The following is a 23,404-nucleotide window of genomic DNA, read 5'->3' as shown; positions in this document are numbered from 1 at the left end:
ATGAAAATCATTTGGGTTGAATTCGAAGTTGAACAAATATTTTTGTTGAATGAAAAGAATTTTGGTTGAAGTTGAAAGAAAATGCGTATTGTTGAATATAAATATATGTTGTTGAACATAAATATAAGTTGTCGAATATGAAGGGGCAAGTTGTTGAATTTTGCAACATTTGGCTAACCATAAGCGGGAGGTTCGAGTTATCGAGAGTTCGAAGTTACTGAGGGTAAGATTACACTAAAAACACGCCATATTTTTCAGTACCACGTGCCTTCGCGAGAGCTGTAAAGCGTTATTTCCCGTGGCCTGTGTAGGAGGCCGGAGCAAACTACGGGTGTAAATCGTCCTAACGCCTTACGTTTAGGAACGTTGGAGTGGACCCTGGATGCAGCGAACTGGGAATCGATCTTTAACCTGTCTACATGTCAAAAGTGATATCTGAAGAAAAACCGTAGTTCCAAATTAAAAGAGAAAAGCTCTACGAACAAGGTCGAGGAGAAGGTGAAGGGTTAACAAAAGAAAGGCTCACTTCAAATCTTGAATCAGCTAGCACCCTTAAAAATCAAAGCAAGAGATTCTTCAATGTTTTTTCTCTCCAGTATATATCTGGAAAAAAAAAGTTGACCTTTTTCGTCTGAAATTGCTTCTAGCAAGGTGACGAGCGAGTGTCAAAACGGAATTGATGTTTATACCTTTCGTTCAACTGCGCGCGATCTCAAAAAAGATGTGAATCATTTTTCGAAGAAAAAGTGATAGGAATTTTTCTCTCAACACAATCTGTCCTGCTTTTAAAAAGCGTCAATCTTCTTCTTAACCGCTTGTTAATTCCTTCCTTTTTTTCACGCTGATCCACGCGCGTTAACGTGTGTCACACACGTCTATGTTTCAGACTTAAGTAACATTTCCATTTCCTTTCTTTCGATTTTTGCATTTTCACGCGTGTTTCACGCCTGTTCTACACGTATTAGTCTTGAAAAGCATTTTCGTGCTTTCTTGTGAATTCCATGAGCCTTTTTTTTTTTTTTTGCTGATCCACGCGCTTTAACGTGCGACACACGTTTATTTTCTCACAAGGGTGTTTGAGAATTTATTTAACGAAATTTTAATTAGTGAGAACGTAACAGGAGCCATATGACTCCTGGTGAGAGCTGACAATTTTTACCAGGGATCTCCGTTCCCTTGGCATCGTAGTACCTGGGGCTCGTACGTAGTCGTCTCGACACACTGTAAATCAAGCAGATGCTAAATTGTGAGAGAACATCATACAACCAATACAACTGATCATGGCGAGCCACACGCCTTCGAGTCTACGGTAAAATACTAGGTTTATCGAAGTGTGTTTTTTTTACTCGCGTTGTGCTGGGTCGGTAAATTAGGTTAACTAATTCCACTCGAATCTCCATTTTGAAACGTATTTAGAGTTGCTCTACCAATGAAATATAACCATAAAATTTGCAATATTATAAGGAAAATTTTCAAGGTAGAAATTTTTCAAGGTAGAAACATCAACTCAGATGGGATCCCATCTGGAACTCGGAATTTTTTTCCGAGTTGATGTTTCTACCTTGAAAAATTTCTACCTTGAAAATTTTCCTTATAATACCCACTTTGGAGGGTGGTTGGTTGCATCTTTGATATGCCTTAATGTGACTGCGCGATGCAGTTAGTGAGTTCATATGCGCCAAGACATCATTTGGCTGTATGACTGCGCGATGCGGTTCCAGTCAAAGACCCACATTTCACCCTTGCTCACCATAGAGTCTCCAGTAGCTCAGTGGTTAGAGCATCCGACTAGATCACGGAGGGTCGCGGGTTCAAATCCCATCTGGAACGCGGAATTTTTTTCCGAGTTGATGTTTCTACCTTGAAAAATTTGGAATCGTAATTAAATTATAAAAAAGAACGCAGTTAAAGTTTAAAATTGCAATTTTCGTTGAGCTTAAAATAAAAATAAAAGACTTTATTTAACCTGAAAGGCCAATCAGTGATCACTGGATCACTGGTATTAACTGGCGATCAGCATTTACATATAAAATACAGCTATTCATAAAATTGTACTTAAAATACTAAACATTTCCACTAAAAATTACAACCATTCTGGAGATTATGTAAAAACAAGCATTTAAAAAGAAGAGCGACAACATCAAACAAACGAACAAGCTTATGACAGATTATATTGATTCTACTTTTAAACTGTCATTACGCTCTTAGTGAAGGAAGTTGTTTTATTTTTAATAGTCTAATTACGCATATTCTCCGCTGAAAAAAGAAAGCTGAAGAGCATCAGTTCTAAAAAAGAAACGTTTCGCTGTTTATCTTTTCCTAAACAGAATTTTACGACAATTTTACTAGTACAAGGACGAATGAGAAATATATTAACATAAGTGACACTTAAAGGAAGCGAGAAAAATACATACAGGCGTAAAGAAAGACATGAAAACAAAAGTATTGAACAAAATATTTCGTGCAAAAAATGTTGGTCTGCGCGTTTGGCCTCGATTTAACCTTGAACACTTCAAAAATTTAAAACACTTAGAATACCTAATAACGGCCGTTTCGTAAAGATGTTAAAATGTCATGATTTTAAATGATACGTCGTCCGCACGTTGATGAAAATGGCGGCAAATGTAAACCGATATGTTTACATTGCAAAACTAATCACACGAATATACTCAATTATTTTTGAACAAAGATGTAAAATGAAATTGCCACGCTTTCATGGCCACTCAGGCTCTGTATGGGGTGATTAAGGATTTTAAATTGGGAGGCATTACAATACAAAGCTGCGATCTGATTAGTATTTCTGAAAGGAACGTTGCATTATCCGATTTCAAGTCCGTGAACGGGAGACATGGAAGCAATAGAAGTTACTAAATCACAAAAGAGTCGCCATCACGCTGGCACAAAAAAGAAAAAAACAATGAAAGAGTCAAATAAACCTGCCGGTTTATCGTAACTACGAGTTAGGGAAGACATTGCCAGTTGCATATTCATGCGAATTTACATTACTTGTAAAATTTTGAATTTTTAAAATTTTATATTTGTCTGTTTGTACATTTGACAATAATTATCGTGCAAGCCGTTTCGCTATTCAGATTCTATATTTTGCGGCTGGATCGAAAACTATTAAGACCACCCACCAATCAAGCAGTAAAATACAACTCAACGTGGACAAAGAGCGATGGGGACATTAATTCACCGTGTTAACAGGTTGCCTAACAACGGCTAACAATAGCTCTAAGATGGATAGCCTGGACCCTAAATGGCCCCACGAGCGTTCATGGGACACTATACCGGTGTAGCACTTGTCGAGAGCAGGCCGGTCAAAGAACTTCAAGAAAACAGCACTGAAAACGAAAGGGAGAAACAACTACTTTGGGGGTAAAAAAAACTAAGAATTGTCACATTTCAAAATAAAAATGAGCGATAGAAATTTTACACAACGTTTCGATGTCGTCATGACATCATTGTCAAGTGACAAGAAAACAACGGTTCAACAGTGTTATATATGCGGGGAGAGGTGTGATTGTTCATTAACATATTTGTTTAAACAAATAGTTTCGCGCGGATGGAATCCGATTGCGTGTTCAGGCTAGGTTTCTTCTTTCTAATAAATGGCATTTCGTAAATCAAACAATCCAGTTTTCCGTTGTATTTCTTTAGGACGGAAAAATTATTGGCAAGGTCGTCGATGTTATAAAGGCCGTGATCGTTCTTTAAATACTTTCCGATTGCGGAGAACCTGTGTTCATCAATACGTTGGTGCAAATGCCGGCTGGTATACCCGACATACTCTGCATCGCACAGATCACATTGGTAATTGTACACTACGCATTGTTGATTAATTAGAGATGGTTTTGGTTCACGCATCTTGAGATCTTCACAGATTTTGCGACTCTTGAATACTGGTTGAACAGTGTGATCGATTTTCTTGCTCAGGTCAGATAGTTGTTTTTTCACTGCATCGGCCGACGTTTGATCTTTAAATGGCAATACCACTCGGTGAACAGTATCTTCGTTGACGGGTAGTTGAGGTGGCACGAGAGGATCTTTGGTCATCATTGAGGTGACAAAGTGAGAACTGATGGAGTTAATTAGGCTTTCAGGGTACTTGAGGTTCGTAAACATCAGCTTCAGGCGATCACATTCAGTCACGAAAGACTCCCATGTGGACGACAGGTGAAAAGCACGGTTTACCGTGGTTTTAATGAGCGATTTCTTGTTCCTTTTGTCCAAATGGCCTTGGTGATGGAGTAGTAGGCCGGTATTCGTTGACTTCCGGTAAACACTGGTTTCCAGTTTGTGACCTTTCTTAAGTATTTCCATACCAATAAATGATAACTTGTTGTCAGAAGCTAGTTCCATTGTGAAATTTATGGATGGGTGACAGTTGTTAAGTGTTGTTAAAAAGGCTTCTGCTGCTGGCACATCCTTCATCGTGGCAAGCGTGTCATCGACGTACCGCCTATAAAACTCTGGGAGCTTGTTGTCATGTTCTAATTTCTCTTCGATGGAGGAGAGAAATGCGTTTGCCATAAGGGGTCCCAAAGGTGAGCCCATTGCCACTCCGTCAGTCTGTTCATAAAGCTTGCCATCGAACTGGAACAATTGGTTCTTAGTTGCTACTTCTAGAAGTTGAATCAGGTCAGGCTGAGTGATGTTTAACTTGTGTGTTTCGTTAAACCAGTTGTTTACGAACGCTTTTTCGGCGATTATTTCGATAGTTTCCTTAAGTGGTACATTAGTAAACAAAGACGTGACATCATAGGATACCAAAATGTCATTTTCGTCGACTTTTAGGTTTTGAATCTCTTCCGCAAAAGCGAACGTATCAGAAATCGTGTAGCGATTAACTGACAGCGGCTTCAGTTTTTCATCAAGCCACTTGGCGAGCGCACAGTTGTAGGTGCCCGTGGCAGACAAGATTGGTCTCATTGATAACTTATCTTTGCGTGTCTTTGGAAGACCATAACGGTGGGCAAGGCGTGAGCCTTTCTGACAAACGGAATTGGCAATCTCCTTTGGCAAAATCTTACGAACCACAGAATCGAGGTGCTTCTCCTTCTGCAACAGGGGGTGGTAATGTTTCAATGGTCGGCCTTTCATTTTTGGTCTCTGCAAGCTGACAGGAGCGAATATAGATGTATCGTTTATAGATGCCTGACCCAGAAGGCTATAAACATAATCAGATTTGTTCATAACGACTACACCGGTACCTTTATCTGGCTTCGTTACGACGATGTTATCTAGTTGTTTCAGCTGCTTTATGGCCCTTTGCAGTGTTTTCGGTGGCTTCGGTAATTTGCTCTCGATGTAATTAAGTGCAATCGATCGGAGGGTGGCTGCGATTAACTCTTTCTTGTCATCGGATAGAGTGCGCTCCAGTTTCCAGTACAATTTCTCGAAACTAGCTTGTACATTAATGGCGGATATTCGTTGTGGCAAGGAAAACTTTAAACCTCGGCAAAGAACTGTTGAACCGCCAGACTGTTGAACCGTTATTTTCTTGTCTTTTGATAATGATGTCATGACGACATCGAAACGTTGTGTAAAATTTCTATCGCTCATTTTTATTTCGAAATGTTCATTGAAATTTAATCTCATTCAAAAATTGTCACATTATCAGAAAGAGAATTTAACAGTTTTTCAACCAGCGTGCGTTGGATATGAGTTGGCTATAATGATTTCATATCCAACAAGCGCGAGTAGAATAACTGTTTTATTAAAACCGCCCCCAAAATATAGCAAACTAGACTAATATAAAGATAAAAGCGCCCCAAAAATATCGCGCGTACGCTTACCATATTTGTAGATGATGGTATAATGGTTCATAACACGTGTTGGCTAAGCCAATTAAAACTCTTGAACTCATTATCCAATGATCTACATCTTAATAATCGGTATTGTAAAATAAAACATCCGATAGCTTTTTCTTACTCAGCAATTTTTGTATTAAAGCGTTATGTTAAAGCATAATGGAAATCAGTACACCAGATCTCTAGAGCCATTGTACAAGACCCAGTTATGTTCCCCAATTTTTGTCCCGGCTGTAAACGAAAATGGGGGTTGGCGGGGGGGGGGGGGGTGCTAAAAATGGACAGGGGGCTTGATTCTTGCTCCAAAAAGGAGGGGTAATTAATTAGAGTGACGGCTTGTTTGAGAAGAGAGGAGGCTTAAAAGAGATTTGAGGTAAAATGTATTTGACGTGACTGAATTCTACTGTTATTGTTGTTGTTGTTGCAGTTGTCCTGGTAATCGTGGAAAAATCTTCGCCTTGTTTGTTTCTTGTATTGCGGCCATTGTTGTCTTGGTTGTTTCAGTTATGACGCAGGAGTCACAAGATTTCCAGCCTGAACCTGTTATCGATGAACTAGGAACCTCCCCTTCAATTAAACCATCTACTGCAACTAGAGACACCAAAAGATGGAATGTCATCATTTTAACACATATGAGTTCTGGTTCAACATTTGCTGGGAACATATTTAACCTGCATCCTGATGTATTCTATCTGTATGAGCCCCTGCACCACTTAAGGAGAGCTGTTTATGGGAACGAGTGGAATCCGTTTGATAACGCAACTAATGATGAGTACAAATCTGATTTTTCAACTCTGTTTAGGGACGTTTTTGACTGCGGATTTCGAGAGGACGTTACTTTGGAAAGGGTAATTCCTCCGTTCGTGAGGAGATTAAAGAGATTTACTTATTGGCGGTTTTCAAGTCCAGAATTCACCAAAGAGGCAGTAGGTAATGCTTGCAAAGCTAAGAAATTAACCGTGGCGAAAGTCATGCAAACACGACTGCCACGAAATATTGGAATCCAAGAACTCCAGAGGGTCTGCACTGCGGACCCAGCTAGATTTGACTGTTTGATTATACATCTTGTGAGGGATCCACGTGCTGTGGTGTCATCTTTGCTGGGCCGTAAATTCTTCATCATGGGAGGACCAAAGAGAAAATTGCTTACTTCAAGTTCTTTAACCACGGAAGGAAGGGAACTAGTGAAGCAGCACGCTGAGTTAATGTGCTCGCAAGTTTCCAACAATATAAACTATGCAAAGGAAAACTGGTTAAACTGGTTTAAAGGCCGATACAAGGTAATCCGTTATGAAGATATTGTAGGAAATGCTCTCAGCACGGCAGACGAGTTGTACAACTTTGTTGGTCTCTCCATGGTTGAGTCGATATATAAGTGGATTGTGGAAGGTGAAAAGCCTGTGGGAACCGGAGTATCAACTTTTAAGGTGTCGGAAAATGATGTTAAGAGGATAGGTCATTGGAGATTCGACCGAGACTCCTCGCTAGTTTCCTTGTTTGAGGAGGCCTGTGCGCCACTGATGAAACTAACCGGGTACATTTTTGCCAATGGCTCTGAACATCTTCAGCACGACCTTAGCGAGCCGCTTCTAACTAAGGAGATACCGTTCTTAAAAGACCTTCCATTGTAAACATAAAGAAAACAGCGAAATTTATCTAGGTTATTCATGTTATTTTGACTTTGAAGATAGGCGTCGTCAAAAGTGTTTACAAAGTTCAGGTTGCAATTTCCAGCCGTAAATATCAAGACATTACAAAGTGAATTCTGGTGGCAAAATTGAAATTACTCCACCATGCATTTAAGTATCTGGTAAACTTGTTAAAGGAGCTCAGTCACGGTGTTTTGTCTTTTTTGGGGCACGTACAAAATCTCCTTTAAATGGAAGGAAACCTGAAAATAATAGTTTACTAAGATAGAAAAACATCAGAGAGATAATAATAAACCATAAAGGAACAAGGATGGTCAAGAATGGCGAAGATTGACACGGATTGCAAACGACGAATTTGAAAAATTTAGGCTAAACTTTTCAAAATGTGCAAACCGTGACTGGGCTCCTTTAACTTTGCAACTTTCTTCAGACATATACCTTTGTCTTTTTTGGTTCTATAAGTAAGAATTCAAACAGATATTCAACTGATGTTGAATATTAAACATATCTGAACAAAGGGGTGTCAATTTTCCGCGTATAATTGGTCCAAGCACCTGCTAACTGCATGGCATAAGTTGCTATGGAAACCCAATCATATCCTAAGTGTACTATTGTTTACCTTCATGTTCCTTCATCACAGTCTTCATTTTAATTTGGTTTTCGAAATTTTAAAGTCAAAAATGGTCGTGTTTATTGGCAGGATCTGCATTTAAATAAAAACGCGGAGGGGTGGTTTAGGCTTTTTTTTTTTTCTGAAGTGGAAACAGATGGTTTGAAATCGTATTCTGTTATCGCCGGAGATCATTATTTTAAGGTAAGTGGTTCAAGTTATCTGTCTATGTTTCTTAAGTTTAGTGAAGTAACATCGCATAATTAAACGTCCATGAATGAATTTAATGTATGGGGTTACGGAAGTTTCCAAAACAGTAACGGAACGTTATCGGTTAAATCTTAGCAGTAGAATTCGTTGACTTCATGTATACAAGAAAAAGGGATATATTACAAGTCTCTTAGGGATTCAATGAAGTGATTTAAGGGCAGATTTAGGCCAGGTATCCGAAAAGATATGGGCCCAAACACATTACATCAAGTCTAGTTTTATCTTCTGCAATTTTGCAAACCGTTTTAGAGAAATTTGCAGCGAGTTTGTATTACATTTTTGTTCACTGTTTAATGTATTTCAAACATAAAAAGCAAACTGTAATATTTCTTCTTTATTAAACGTGGCAAGAGAGCTAAATTCTTGTTAATTTCTGGGAAATCTATGATCAAATATCGAAATATTGCTTTTCACATGTCAGTATAGTCTGAGAAAATTGATTCTCCCACGAAGTAAGCATATTTTTCTAAATTGACAACAGCTAAACTAAACTCTTTTTTTCATTTCGCATGTAAATTGTGAATTTGTCAGGGTACTCAAAAGTAGCTATTTTGTGAGACAACATTACCCGGTATTTTCGCTTCCTTGGCTAATACTTAAAGCCGGGTTTCTGTCTGAAGTTTTTTTTCGACTTCATGGCGCTTTAATTCGGCGTTCGATAAAACATGCAAATATTCGATGTTTTACAATTTGGACATGTGGAGTAAAGTGCGTTGTTTTTAATATTTCATGTGTTGATTGGCTTACAATTCAAATTGAGAAAATTAACATGAAGTAAACAGCAACAGAGCTCTTGTCGGATGAGCTGAATTGAAAACTAGTCAATTTCCGCAAGGTCCTGCATCAAAGCAAGGCATTTGCAGCCGAATATTCCACACTTTACAAAATGCGATAGCAGGCAAGTTTTGAAGTAATAATAACAAACCGAAAATAAATAGAGATCGTTACAGCATGAAAAAAGTAGGGGGCTTTGCGAATTACAAACCTGTATAGAATAGTGCCTGTAGTAGTATTGGTGGTAGAAGTAGCTGTAGCTGTCGTCGTCGTGTGCTCGTCGTCGGCGTCGTCGTCTGGTCGTCGGCGTCATCGTCGTCGCCTCGTCCTCGTCCTCTCCTCGAGCTCGTCGTCGTCTCGTCCTCGTCCTTGTCATCGCCCCCGTCTTTGTCCTCGTCCTCGTTCTAATCGTGGTAGTAGCCAGCCTATCGCTAGCTTCACATTAGCATCAGGTAGGGTAAATTACGTACGGTTTAATATTTTTGCATCTTGCAGGTCAAAACACGCAATGTCGGACATTGACAATGAAATGGATACACGGCTTGAGGTCGGTTTCTTTTTATAGTCGTAGATTAGTATAAAGATAGACTTGGCCCAAAACAACTGTACGCCGGGAAGTTTTTATTAGGCCACCTGTCGCTATCCGGGGGGGGGAGACTCCCATATTAAAAGGGAGGGGGTGCTCGACCGAAATTTTGAAAAGAACTCCTAAGATGTACCAAGGTCCTGTTTTGTGGGCGTGGCTTGAAGTTTTTTTCACCCTAAGAGGTACCAGTTCTAAAACAACACATTATCTCTCATTATCATTATCCATTTTTTTCGGCTCAATACCTTAAAAAGTACCACAAACGTTCCTGCTATGGACATCTCGAGGCTCAACACTCGAAGAGGTATCAAAACCACTCTTTTAACCCCTGAAAGGCAGGACGAGCGCCCTGGTCCGTTTTCCCCAGGAGGGTCGCTATATCATTTCTTCACCCTCTAACACTGACGAGTGCGGTCTCTAGGTTTGTTCTAGTTATATTTTTACGTTATTTGATGAAGAATTGGCAGAAAGTGTTAAGAACTAACAATCAAGCCTGGATCTCAAATGAATTTGCCAAAATATGAAGACAATCAAGACGAAATGATTATGGTAAAAATTCTGCAGCGTTCTTTAACGACTTTTTATTAAAGGGCATTTGCAAGGTGGAGTCTCATTTCATAATTGGCAGGTGATTAGAAAATACAATAGCAATGTCTCAGGTTATCTCTCCTTTCATCGGGCCGTGTGGAATCATCCACAGTTTTTTTTATATAACCTTAGCATAAAGATGAAAATATTTTGAAGCCAACAGCATGAAGCTGTTTTTCTCTCTCCGCGCCGATAGTTTAAATCTTTGTTTCAAACTAATGGAAATTGGTATTGAGCTTACAGACGGCAGGTGAAGAGATTCCAGTGAAAGAGAAGACACGGATCGAAAATACAACCACAAATGAAATTCTCGTAAGTATTCATCTTGTATTGCATTTATAAGACACTTCACTCTCCCTGTAAATGAAAGTAAATTTAACAAACTTTCGGATCGATCGATAGAAAGTAACAGATATGAAGTTAGGTAAGCGGCTTCTAATCTCACCATTTACAGAGTCTGCTTTTGGTAAATATATAAACAATAGCCTCCATTTGGCGCGAAAATATGTTCGGATATTTGTCCGCAGACATTATCTGTTCCGAGAAGCGAACAGTTTTCCGTGAGCGAAGCTCGAGGACAACTGTGAGCTTCGAGTAACAGATAATGTCCAAGGGCAAATATCCGAGCATATTTTCAAAGTCAAATGGAGGCTATTGTGTTTGTTATCCTTCAAATATTTTTCGCAACAAGCGCAGTTTCGAAAATTTTAAAACTAACCGAGCGCGAGGGCCGTACTGGGGAACATTGGCCCGAGGTCGTGGCAGTACGGACCGAGCGCAGCGAGGTCCGTACAAAAACGACCGAGGGCCAACATTCCCCAGTACGGCTCGAGCTAGCTAGGTTAGTAAGTAGTTTATTAGTGGCACTCGGGCCATGCTTGTTTTGAATTTGCCGGATTTCGAGAACAAAAAATACACAGCTTATGACCGTTTCTATGGAAACGGTCCGTATGGCGAAATCCCGACTAAGAAAGAACCAATCAGAACGCTCGGATTTACCTCAAGACTACCTTACCGTATAATAATCGTGGATATTCCCAAGTTTTAGCTGGGGAACATTCGGTCACGTGACGCGTGTAGACCAATCGCTCGCGAGCAAAAATATTTGATGGATTATAACATTTCTTTATTGGCAGGAAAACACAGAAAGTCGCGATACGAATGACAGCCATGCTCCGAACGAATCAAGCAACATCAAAGATGAGGTAAGTGCAATGTAATAACAGTTTTGATCAGCATGGAAAAGAGTGTGCTTTCGCGTTTCTTTTGTACATTGCCATGGTCATGGTTACTTTTTAATGCATATGATAAATATAACTGCGTGTAGAGCATGCCTTGATCGTGAAGGGCCTACGCGGCACATACTGATAATAGACATATTTATTTTACAGGCACGAGTGGACAAGTCGATTGAAGAAACTCCAAGTCAACAGGAGGACAAGTTGGAAAGGAAAGTAAGTAGAAAAAAAAAACGACTTGTCATGACATATATGTAAAATTTCTAGTAAACTTTGCACTGAAAAGGGAACCACAATTGCAATATATATACGAGCTTATACACACAACGGTTTGGTAACAAATTAGCTCCTCGGCCATAATGGTCATAATGTATGGGTTTCCCTCAGGCTCAATGTCGTTTCAAACACGGCAAATCAAAGCTATAAAATAGACAAGTCAATGCAAATTGTACTTCAACGATGAGTCAAATCAAGCTGGCAATTTGTTATTGCCAGCACGGGGAAGGGAACTCCCTTCAAAAATTAACACATCTTTTTGACTGAGATTTCTATGGTATTTTCCTCGTAGAACTCCTTCCTGGATAAATATTTGAGTGAGAGCGAGCCAGAGGATGGGAAGTCAGAAGATGAAAAGCAAAAAGAAAAGCAAGTTGAAAGGTGTGAAACCCTAAATAAAGATATTAACTTGAAAACAACAATCTGTTTTCTTACCAACACTGGGATTCCCTTTCATGTTACCTATCAGAAAGTGTCACGTATTCAGCTTTAAATGTTTGGTATATGTGAAATTTAATTGTCTAACTTGTATAAAATCTATAATTTCGTGTGTTGTCTTCAGTTTTTTTGCCAACAAGCTTCTTGCTACCGTAAATTAATGAAGTTGCTTCACTCCTTTTTCCAAGAATATAAGACACACATTATGCAAGCAGGCAATTATAAGTAGCAGACTCCTAAAGAATTGAATCTGTATTTCACATGAAAAATCGTTACGTCATCCTTAATTCATTTGATTCCTATCTCTACAGAAAGCCGGTCAAAAAGAAAGTTCAAAAGAAAACAAACAAAACTAGCAACGAAAAAAACCTTTATCATCGACAGCGCTCCATGAGATGGAAAGACATAAGACTTGTTGCTGGAGATGACAGGTAAAAAGGGACTGTTAGTCGCTTCAAGCTAGCAGATAACTGTAGGAAAGGTAGGCACGCAAGGCGTGCTAGTGCTAGTTTCCCATTGATGCCGTCTCGCACCGTGTTTGGATTGTCTGTTGGGAAAAGTACTACAAATACAGTTTCCTTTTCTTGTTTTACAGTTAACTCCGACTTCTAGAAAAGTTGCTCAATAATGTACAGGACCGCTCAACATTGTTACGTGTAATTTTAATTAAAAATGAATCTTGATCTTAGTTGTAAACGGGCCATTAAATAACAACTTCGTAACAGCCCGGTCCATAAACTTATCAAAAATGGAAATCGAGCAATAACAGTATTTCGTCAATGAGGATAAAAACAAGCTATACCTTGATGTCAAGCATCTGTATTTGCAATTTATCGCTAGTTTATGTATTTTTTTATCCATTGTCACAGTGATGAAGAAGCGAAGGAAGTTATAAAGCCGCCACAACCCAAAGTGAAACAAACTCGCAAAGAAAGGTACACATGAAGTAAACTAATTAACCTTCTCAATCCCAATAAATTGCTCCTCCAATTAGTTAACGAAACTTCTCCACCGAAAATGAATGCAATGTCTGTCGTTTTTTATTTTCTTTCCTTAAAGAAAGTCTTGGGATTTGTACTAACTCTAAATATAACTATGTGCTTGTAACCGTAAGCTGAGCTATAGTTTGTTGTGACTACTTTTTGTATTTTGTAATATTTGTCTCATCAGCATAATCGATTCAGTTTCTCAGTGATCAAGCTACAGAAATATCAACTCTTAATGTTGAAGGGGTATAATAAAACTTTTTTGCGACGCGGGTTTAAAAACTCAAGATTTTACATAGAATGTATGAGCTCATTAGTGCCTTTGCCACCCAGAAATTTGACCACCAATTTCACCAATTACTATGTTTCACAGGCACACAGCAACGATAGCTGTATAAATGCAGATAACACAGTTAGCCAATTGCCACCATGCAACTGGTATCTGTTAAAACTGGCAAAACGTGCTCTACCGTGCATCTCTCTCTGAAATACAAATGTTGATCAAGTTGATCCAGAATCAGAATGTGCCTTACAGTATTTGCGGTACTTTTGCTCTGGTATTTTATCACAATTAAGACGAAAACCGATAGGAAATCGAGTAATTTCAGTTTTTAGTGGACAAAAATCTGGTACCAGAATAATTTTAAGTATTTTACAGTCCTTTATACATTTTCTCAAAGCTAAAGATATAAATAGTTGCCGGAAATAACACCGAAAATAATTTCCCATGGGAACGAGAGAAAATAAATTTCAAAAATCAGAGAAATTGTGCAAACGCAGGTAAAATCTCATCCTCCGTTTCATTACACCTGTACTTTCAAGTATTTCGTACAAAGTTCAACATTTGTTTTCGACATTCGGTGTTGCTAGAAATGATTTTTTGAGAAGATATTTATAACAGTCGTACAGAAGTTTGCAATGCGATGTAAATAATCTTAGTACTAGGTTTTTGTCCACTTAATTGTTACTCGAACTTCTGGTGGATTCCGTCTTAATTTTTATCATTCTATGTAACAAGCCGAAACAACAAGCAAAACGTCCACAGGCGGTCAACGGTTCCCAGAATTCCAACAGAGCAGGCGGAGAGTTCAACAGAGAGCGAAGAGGAAGATGACAGAGTGTTGGACGGCAAAGTGGTGAGCCCGCTATACGGCCGGCAGTGGTAGCTGAAATAACTGCTGTGTTGTGATAATAAATACACGTAAATAAAAACAACTAATAACAACAAATGATAGATGAATTAATCATCACTTTGCATAGATATCGGCTAAAGTCCACTGATTCTGTTTAAATTTTCTGAAATAACGCATCAATGGAAAAAGCAAATTTAAAAAAATGAAGAATTGACAGACGCGATAAAGCCAGAGGGCGCAACGCATGCCACGCAAGCCTTGGCCAAGTAGGAGTTTTCTTTGCCGAAAAGGGCTGATCATATAACTAGACAACCAGTTGTGGACAAAATTAAAAAATAGTAAAGGGTCGCTTGCGATCCATCGATGAGAGAAAAAAAGCTTCATTTTTCTACCCATCTTCCCTGTCTACATCTTTGTTGTCATGTTTATCATAGTTAATAGAGGGGAAAGGTTATGAAGCCCGGAAAACATCAAAGGAGCAAAGAAAGATGGCAAGGGTTATGTCGAAAGGTCCACGACTGTGCACAATCTTAATTTTTACGCTCATACACTAGGCATGAATCACTTAACCGAAACATTTCTATTGATTAGTTCCTAAAGTCAGAAGTAAACAACTGTTGTGTTTAGGACACGGTCGAGGCCAAAAACGAACACAAAAACACACAACAAAGAACTTTGTAGGGTTTTAATAACCATTCTCTTCTATCAACTGTCTTTATCTTACAGAGCGTGGCTGATCTTCCCTCCGAGTATTGGCAAATACAAAGGCTTGTCAAGTTTTTAAAGGTAAGAACAGGTACTTTTCACTAATCGGTCCTGTATTGACGTCTCTGAACGGTTCCTCTAAATCCAGCTTGACTTGAAATTCCTGTTTTCAGATTGGCAACCAGGTCGCCACGGTTATCACGCTGTGCGGCCTGACGGACTTCAACTTAACACAGGAGATGACTCAGATGGCCATCAGAGATGTCAATGGATTAACAATCCTTGTCAATATTCTCAGAACCGACCACGTGACCTGTCAGGTATAAACAGATGTAATTTCTGAAGATTGAGGGACAAATTAGTCAGAAATTATTATCCTGCCGTCACGATGGATAGGCTCGCGGAGTGTCATGGGACGTTAAGGGACTATTAGGCATTTGGCGGGAGATTTAGGTCATTCTAGGTTTGTCAGTTTTCGTGATTCACTTGTTTATAAAACTTTTGCTATAACAGTTTGTATGTATAATTGAAAGTGTTCTAGCTGATTGATTTTGTACCCTTTCTTCGGGGTCTTGTGCTGCTACATTAGCTGAGGAAACCTTTCCGCATATTTTTTGGCACATCTTATTAGTGGTGTATCGAGTCTGGCGTAGCACAGGTTCTAATTGTTAGAACCAATAGTTGAAATTTGCAAGGGTAAAGTTTATCTCATAAGACCGAATACATCTGCATCAGAAGACTGACTGACGCATCCTCAATGAACTATTTGCACTTAATGTTTCGCGTTAGTGTAGTCAGAATAAAGTTTTGGGTCGTGCTCACAACATTCTCACATTCTCAAAGAGCAAGTTACAACTCGAACAACTTCTCGACGTCTTTACATCGGTTTCCCCAACTTTTCAGCCAATGAAAGAGCAAGCAACTGCACGTGCAACGTTTTGACATCTTAATGCCGTTTTCCCTAATTTCTCAGCCAATCAAATAGCAAGCAACTGCTCATGCACCATTATGCGCATTTTTGTTGGGGTCCTAAAGTTCTCAACCAATTAAACAAGAAAGAAAGGCGTCTTTGCCTCCTGGACGAAATCGTGCCTTGATTTTCAATCATTAGTTATTTGTTATTTATTGCTTTTGCTAAATACAGATTTAATTTATCCACTTTTTAGGTTGGTGCCTTAAAGGTTCTTCAACAGTTGACATTAAATAGTAAATACAACAGGCGAGCAGTTATCAACATGGGAGGTTAGTGATGTACATACAACATCTCCTTACAAAACACATGATCAATCAAACAGACCAGAAGAATTTAGGAACGCTATCAAGAAAAATAGGTTCGCAATGCGTACAGAGGGCTAAGTGTTATTGATCTTGGGGAGTTGTCTTGATACTTAGATCAATTCTTCTAACTATTACTATGATAATACATGGAGATCAAAAGGAGAATTTAGGTGTTCATTTTATGCTCCTTAGGGGTTCAGATCCTTGTGAACCTCATCACCGATTGTCCACAGGAAGTACAAAGCTTAGCAGCAGCTAACCTGGCAAACATGGCGAAATCCAGTCTAGGGAGAAATATTCTGAAAAGACATGGAGGGCTACAAAAACTGGTGAGACTCCATATAAAGTTCAAGGTTGCTGAAGGAGGAGAGGGTTTGACATCCGACTCGTTCTTCCCTGACTCGTGCCTTTCCATTGATATGTTTCGTGTTATGCTTTTGGGCATGCAAGAGAGGTTTCTCACAGTGCCTTTTGCCACCAAGGTGTACAAATGGGTATCGCCAAACGTTTGCCAAACCCCAACAACGTTCTTCGCAATAACGAGCGATTGACTAAACTCCTACCCAGGGAAACATATAATTATAATTTCTTCAGAATTTTATTCAAGCACAATTTGAGCACCACACCTTTACTTTTCCAAGAAGAGCTTTGTTCGTGGCGGCTCTTATGCACTTAATGAATTCTAAGAATTTTTTCTCCTTTGTTAGGTTGGTCTTCTAGACTATGAAGACGGACGAACGCGAAGTACTGGAAGAAGGAGCTCTGATAACCAATCCCCAGGCCACCACGGATCAGATCTGGAAGTTGCACGAAATGCAGCGCTTGCGCTGTGGAGTTGCAGCAAGAGCACGCGCAGTAGGTTTGTTCTGTCACGCGATTTTCACGTAGTAGCCAACTAACAAAGATGCATATGAACAGCATACAGGGGAGGCATGCAATGGCACCTCTTTAGGTCGAACTCTCGCTTGTAAGCAGACCGAGCCTGTGATTCTTGCAGAAGGCTTGCACTTGACAAAATCTCTTCAAATGAAAATGTTTTGAATTTTAATTAACACTTCAGATTGTTTGACCTACATCTGTACTTGTAGGTCAGCAATCTTCAAGGCTGGTAGTGTCCCGTTACTTGCCAAACTCATCCGGCTGGACAAAGAGGAGTTCCTCGTCCCTATTGTAGGACTTGCTCAAGAGTGTGCAGTGGAGGTAATAAGTAAATGCACTTATATAGCAGTATCAGACTGCGTTGCCAGATTTATTTTGACGTAATCAAGCCACGAGAAGAATATGAAGGACACAAAATTCTTTTGTTGACTTTAGTCTCAACCCCACTTCCTCGTGTTTTTTTTTTGTCCCAAGAATAAGTCTAAGCCTGGCCACGTAAGTTATTTAAGGATTTAGAATCTACAGTTTCTTGGATCGAAGCAGCAGTAAAGTAAAGTAGGTTTTACATTATAGAGTAGTTTTGAAGGCAGAGGTGACGCAGAATGAAGGTGAGAGCGCTCGCCTTCAATCAGTGTGGCCGGGACTGAATCCAGGACCCAGCATCACAAGTATGTTGAGATTGTGATTGGTTTCGTCCTTGCGTCGAGCGTTCTTCTTCAAAATTCTCCGGTTTTCCTCCTCATACAAAAACGAACAATTCTTTATTCCAATTCGCTCTTGACAAAGCCTTCAAGACGGCCACAGAGCTCTTTCCAAACAAGAGTACATGTTTTTGCAAGCAGATCACGAGAAAAGACCGTTACGCCTTGCAGCCCTCGACTTAAACAGTTATTCGCATGCAGTTAATTTAGGCGATATTAAGACCTTTTCTAGTACTAAACTTAGGAGTTCTAGCAACCTTATCATGATTTTAAGTTGTTTTTTGCGACAAATATTTTCACTTTGTGTTTCAGAGTCGTTTTAGAGAAGCTTTCTATAAGGAAAGTATGATAGCGGCAATAGTGCAGCGCTTGGTAACAGACAATGAGGAGCTTCAGGGTTACTGTGCCAACGCCATATTCAAGGTAAAATAACCTTTTTAAACCAGTTGATTGGTTTAATTGGTAAGTTTATTTTCTAATTGGATTTCGTTAAATTAAAATCACTCCTAGCATACACAAGCATTAAGACAATGGACCAATCAAAAGTCCCATAAAAAAGAGTGTAACCAGTACCCCGAGCCAAGCGCAGGATAACATGTAATTCGCGAAAAGCGCGGGAAAGCTCGAATAAGCCATTTGGGGTTTGAAAGTAAGCGTAGCTTATTTATGGATACAGATGCCTACAACATGTGGTTGAGTGGGAACTAGAATTAAAAACGCAACAAGAAACAAAAACACGAACAGTCGTGCCTGCTGTCAGAAACGACTAGGACCAGAAAACAGAGCAAATTAGCAGAAATATCCGCTAATTAGAGGCCACAAGTGCAGTGCTTGTTTGTGGTATCTCCGTTAACGGAGGTGCGATTTTAATGCGAACCGCACCTTCGTTTACAGGCCTCTGATTTTTTTTCTTACCAATTACTTGGCAGTGTGCCGTGGACGAACAGACAAGAAAAGCTGTATATGACTGCGGTGGCCTGGACACACTCGTCTCACTTCTTTCCCGCCAAGATAACAAGAAGCTGTTGGCGGCTGTGACCGGTGCTATATGGAAATGTGCAATCAGCGAATACAATGTTAGAAGGCGAGTGTGCATGCACTTCAGTGGTTTAGACTGTGATAAGCACGGTCGAAGAAAGTTATTGAAGGCCCACGTCAAGAGGGTATTTTTTAAGTAATGAAAGTAACAGAAACCAGATAGCACGTACGTGTTGAATCGGACTCACAGCCATCTCCAGTACCTATGTGTAAAGCATTTGTTTATTTTTACTTTAATTGTTGTTTTTGTTTTTTGTTGATATTTTACCAGACTAATGGAAGTCAAGGCTTTGGAGACCCTTATCTGGCTTCTCCAGGGAGACGAGGGCGGAGACGAACTTCCTGAGCAAGTTAGTATTGAAAGGACTTCCGGATGAATGCGATTTGGACCCACTATATTTGATTTGTTTGTTATAACAAAAAGCGATTTCGAAAAAAAATGTAAGCAATAAAATTAGCGAAAGTAAAGCAACGACTTCGTGTCATCATTGTCAAATGAATAAATCAAAATAACTCAAGGCATATTTATAGAAATTACGATGTGAGGAAATAAATAATTAGCAGAGGTGACATAAAGGAATAAATGTAAAACGATTCATTCAACACTGTTGAGTACCCAAAAATAGACTGAGATGTGATCATGGAAGGAAACTAAATGATCTTTGATTTTAATTCTCTGATTTTGATGTTCAACCAAGGTTCAACTCCATATTGTTGGAGCCATTGGAGAAATTGCCAAAGATCCTAAAGGTCCATTGGAAGTATTACGGTGCAAAGGCTGTAAGACACTTGTGGACATCTTAAACATTCCAAATGAAGAGCTCACTGGAACAGCGGCAAGAGCCATTGCAGCATGCGCTGTGAATAGTAGCTGTCGAGCGTAAGTAGTTGGAAAGTTGATGGAAAGTTGTAAGTTGTTGGAAAGTTGACGGAACGTTGTATAATAAAATGGGGGAGAGGAATGGGTTTATGCAAACAGTTATCGTGTGTGAGGAGCATTTTAACTGTCTAGGGTACTCCTGGCTCATGGCAAAGTCACTGTTTTAATCCAAGCCCTGGACTAACGCCTTACATTTGCAGTTATTGCTTTATTTATGGTTTCCAGAGTTTTCAACAGGCTTGAAGGACTAAGACTACTATGGTCGCTTATGAAGTCAAGAAACAACAAGGCAAGTCGAAGTTTTGCTAACAGTTTAGCCTGTCAGTCAAAACAAGATGTGCGATTTGCAGTCAAGGCTGAGTGTACAACTGATGTGAATAACACGACGTATTTTTCTAATTTACAGGTAGTTGCTGGGGCAGCCTGGGCCGTTTACAGACTAATGCAAGACACACCGGTATGAAATAACTTCTATGTTACCTAACTGTTATGTTCTTTGGGTACTCTAGGTGAATAATTTAATTATAATTTCTGAGGTGGACATGAATTTAACTACTTTGTTGTAGATGACCTTTACTTAAGGTCATTCCACTGAAATTATTGAACTTGCACTGAGATTTTTGTATAACTTTGCCTATTGATTGTTTATATTGTAGGAACTTAAATTTTGAGATAAAAATGACGGGTCCCCATGTTCGTTTAGGTTCAACAGCACCTTTTTTATACCCAATAAATCCTTATAATAGCACCATGTTCGTAGTCACGATTGCTTGTTAAATTCACGTTTCCGACGAAACGTCATATACAGTCATATACAGCTTTTCTTGCTCTACACTGAGAATTGGTCCACATTTATTTTACACAGAGAAATTTATTACTCAGTTTAAAAAAAAAAACAGAAAAAAATGATAGGTCACCATACTCGTTTGCGAGAAAATGACGATTTGCCTCTATGGCGAGGTCCAGCCGTAAAGAAAAATGCGCCATTTTTTAATGCGCGCGCGCTAATTACGCGTGAAATTATGCGTAGTAGGGATGCGCAATGCAATACTTAGGAATGACCTTAAGGACGTGTAGAAGAGCGGCCGTGGCTTACGATCACTTAGACTACGAGTAGTCCCCCTTTCGCCTAGTCCGTCGCGCGTAACGCGACTTCCCGCAAGAAAAAAAATGGCCGCGGGAGATCCTGAGAGCGAGAAGTGTGCGTGAGGCCATTTTTTCCTCGCGGTTTATTTACGGTCTCGCTCGACGGACTAAGCGAAAAAGGGACTACTCGTAGTCCTACAATTACTTTTCTACAAAAGATTGCTGTTCGAGTTGAATGCGCAGTACATTAACACTTTTTTGTCACAATGCTATTAATTTACCTTACAAGAGGTTTTGCTTGTAGGAAGCCTGGGAAACCGCCCGATCCTTTGTAGGGGGCCTGGATCTGACTGTTCGCTTGCTCAAATCTGATGATTTGGAAGTAAGTACACTTGTATGCCGCGTGATATTTTATACATTATTGTTGATATCAAAACATCAATAAGCATATTTAATTCCAGGATGAAATCACACCAGGAACATTAAGGCAAGAGTTTTATTGACCATCCTGACTGTCCTTATTCCTAAAATGAAATACTTTCATTATTTGTTTATTTATTATTATTTACACACACAAACAAAAAAGCTAACCTAACGCCCTCTTCACTAACACACATTCACAAATATTTCAGGTTCTGACCAGCGCTTGTGCAGTGATATCAATAGTGGCGTGTGATCCAGAGAATTTAGGAGTGATCACAGATTACGAGGTTGTTCGTCACTTGGCGCACCTCACACATAAGGTAAGAACATCAGCTGCGTCAGTTACATTGCATCGCAGCAACAGTACGTTGGCGAGGCGCTTGTCAATCAGACCTACTGGTGACAATAACAGGAATTATAGATCAGAAATGGGCTGAAATTTTATCTTATAGCCGAGCTCTCATTAGCTTTACAGCTTCACAGACCCGTTATACTGCGGCTGTTAAATCTACTTCTATTAACTTCAAGTTTTATTTTGTCTTTTAGTAGTTTTTAGGGAAAAAAGAGAAGAAAAACAGCAGCATTAAAAATTCTTACAAACTTCTTACAAAGAAGCAAAAGAAAGCAAATATATAACATAATCGAGCAAATGATAATTCACTATCACTCTCAAACACACACACAATTCAAGGCGCGACTGCAACAGAATAATACAATATTAAGGGGTTACGATTACCGAAGACAGAATAATAAAGTTACGGTATGACTAATTAGAAAAAAAGCATTAAAAAAGCATGAATAAGCTTTAAGTTGGGAAGTATCTTGTCTCTTTTCCTAGCGATGTCAGTGGAGCTCAATTTTATATATATATGCGTCCTGCTGTGGCAATAAAACCACGAAAAGAAGGCAATCAATTCATACAATTCCTAGAAGAAAAATAATATTTGCGTAGAAACAAGATGTGATTGATCAAGATATAATTCTCGTCGGTTAACGTCAAATTTTCCAAAAATCAGATCTGTTTCGGTCAAAGTTCCAACATAGATATTCTTGTCTCGTACCCAGGACAGGACGTGTTTCCAAAACTCGGCAGATCTCGTGCAGAAGAAAAGTAAATGCCCGATGGATTCATCTTCATCATGACAGAAAGCGCAGTTTGATGAATCAACTCTACCAAGACGATATAATTTTTCATTTATGAATACGATACGATTTAAAATTTTGTATCAACTTTAAGTTGATAAGTAGCGAAGTGTTCCACTTTCCCACCGATGCAGCCAGTATTTTTTTCAGGAATTAACAACTTTGTATTTCCATGTTCAGACTGATATAGTTCTAAGGCGTCATCTTGCTGAAGCCATCGCCATGTGCAGTAAATGGGGCAACAACGCTAAAAGGTTCTCTGAGGAAGGCGCAGTGAAGCCCATGGTAGAGTACCTGGCGTCACATGACATTATAGTACAGCGGTCTGCAATGCGGGCTCTTGAGCAGCTTGGGAAAAACCCTGACAGTTGTATCACAATGCACCGCAGTGGAGTTGTCAAGGTAACGCTTCTAAGCTCGAGATCTTAACTCTCCTTACCAATCGCCTCACGTATCTTTTAATATAGTTGTGAGAATTTGTTGTTATATCGTGTATACTGATATCATATTGGACTGATTCAACAATTAACCAATAAACAAATCAATCAATCAATCGATAATCAACCACGCAGTCAATCGACTGATAATCAGTTAATCAGTCCCCTCTCTATTTTACGTTTTCAGCTGTTGCTGGAGATGGTTGGCTCAGAAGATGCTGGCTTACAAGAGGCTGCCGCTGGGTGTCTGTTGAACATGAGACAACTGGCAATGGCGAACGAACGCGCGAAACACGAAAAGGAATCCTACACTAACTTAGAAAATGAGTCTGATTGAGATTCTGCATAAGGAGCCTAATATCCCACGATATTTAAGTCACACTGAGCACGAAGTTCGAGCTCAATAATTATTGTCTTCAATGTAGTTGTGGTTTTATTAAAAACGAGTCGTAATTATTTGAAAACAAAAAGGC

The 23,404-nt window shown here is 39.4% G+C and overlaps 4 protein-coding genes across 4 annotated transcripts; 3 read left to right on the top strand and 1 right to left on the bottom strand.

Annotated features, from left to right (window-relative positions):
- Window positions 1-3,321: 3,321 nt before the first annotated feature.
- Window positions 3,322-5,724, bottom strand: LOC145470806 (uncharacterized). Its single transcript, XM_081454655.1, has one exon. It carries the CDS (start codon window positions 5,599-5,601, stop codon window positions 3,544-3,546), a length of 2,058 nt encoding a protein of 685 aa, XP_081310781.1. The 5' UTR covers window positions 5,602-5,724; the 3' UTR covers window positions 3,322-3,543.
- Window positions 5,725-6,147: 423 nt separating this feature from the next.
- On the top strand, window positions 6,148-7,447 carry LOC145470818 (carbohydrate sulfotransferase 3-like). The gene has a single exon (XM_081454671.1). It carries the CDS (start codon window positions 6,320-6,322, stop codon window positions 7,442-7,444), a length of 1,125 nt encoding a protein of 374 aa, XP_081310797.1. The 5' UTR covers window positions 6,148-6,319; the 3' UTR covers window positions 7,445-7,447.
- Window positions 7,448-9,124: 1,677 nt separating this feature from the next.
- On the top strand, window positions 9,125-20,305 carry LOC145470807 (uncharacterized). The gene is made up of 20 exons (XM_081454656.1): window positions 9,125-9,663; window positions 10,534-10,602; window positions 11,427-11,495; window positions 11,682-11,744; window positions 12,097-12,185; window positions 12,554-12,673; window positions 13,112-13,177; window positions 14,247-14,364; window positions 15,088-15,147; window positions 15,240-15,386; window positions 16,233-16,308; window positions 16,537-16,673; window positions 17,052-17,203; window positions 17,433-17,544; window positions 18,237-18,347; window positions 18,854-19,008; window positions 19,234-19,312; window positions 19,661-19,842; window positions 20,068-20,131; window positions 20,249-20,305. Exons 1-20 carry the CDS (start codon window positions 9,625-9,627, stop codon window positions 20,303-20,305), a joined length of 1,965 nt encoding a protein of 654 aa, XP_081310782.1. The 5' UTR covers window positions 9,125-9,624.
- Window positions 20,306-20,520: 215 nt separating this feature from the next.
- On the top strand, window positions 20,521-23,337 carry LOC145469300 (outer dynein arm-docking complex subunit 2-like). The gene is made up of 5 exons (XM_081452979.1): window positions 20,521-20,535; window positions 21,233-21,310; window positions 21,561-21,671; window positions 22,675-22,896; window positions 23,119-23,337. Exons 1-5 carry the CDS (start codon window positions 20,521-20,523, stop codon window positions 23,266-23,268), a joined length of 576 nt encoding a protein of 191 aa, XP_081309105.1. The 3' UTR covers window positions 23,269-23,337.
- The last annotated feature ends 67 nt before the right edge of the window (window positions 23,338-23,404 follow it).

This window comes from Orbicella franksi, chromosome 15 (genome assembly GCF_964199315.1).
Source record: "Orbicella franksi chromosome 15, jaOrbFran1.1, whole genome shotgun sequence".
Lineage (NCBI taxonomy): Eukaryota > Metazoa > Cnidaria > Anthozoa > Scleractinia > Merulinidae > Orbicella > Orbicella franksi.
The sequence above is the reverse complement of the archived record's forward strand: the minus strand, read 5'-3'. Positions and strand labels throughout refer to the sequence as shown.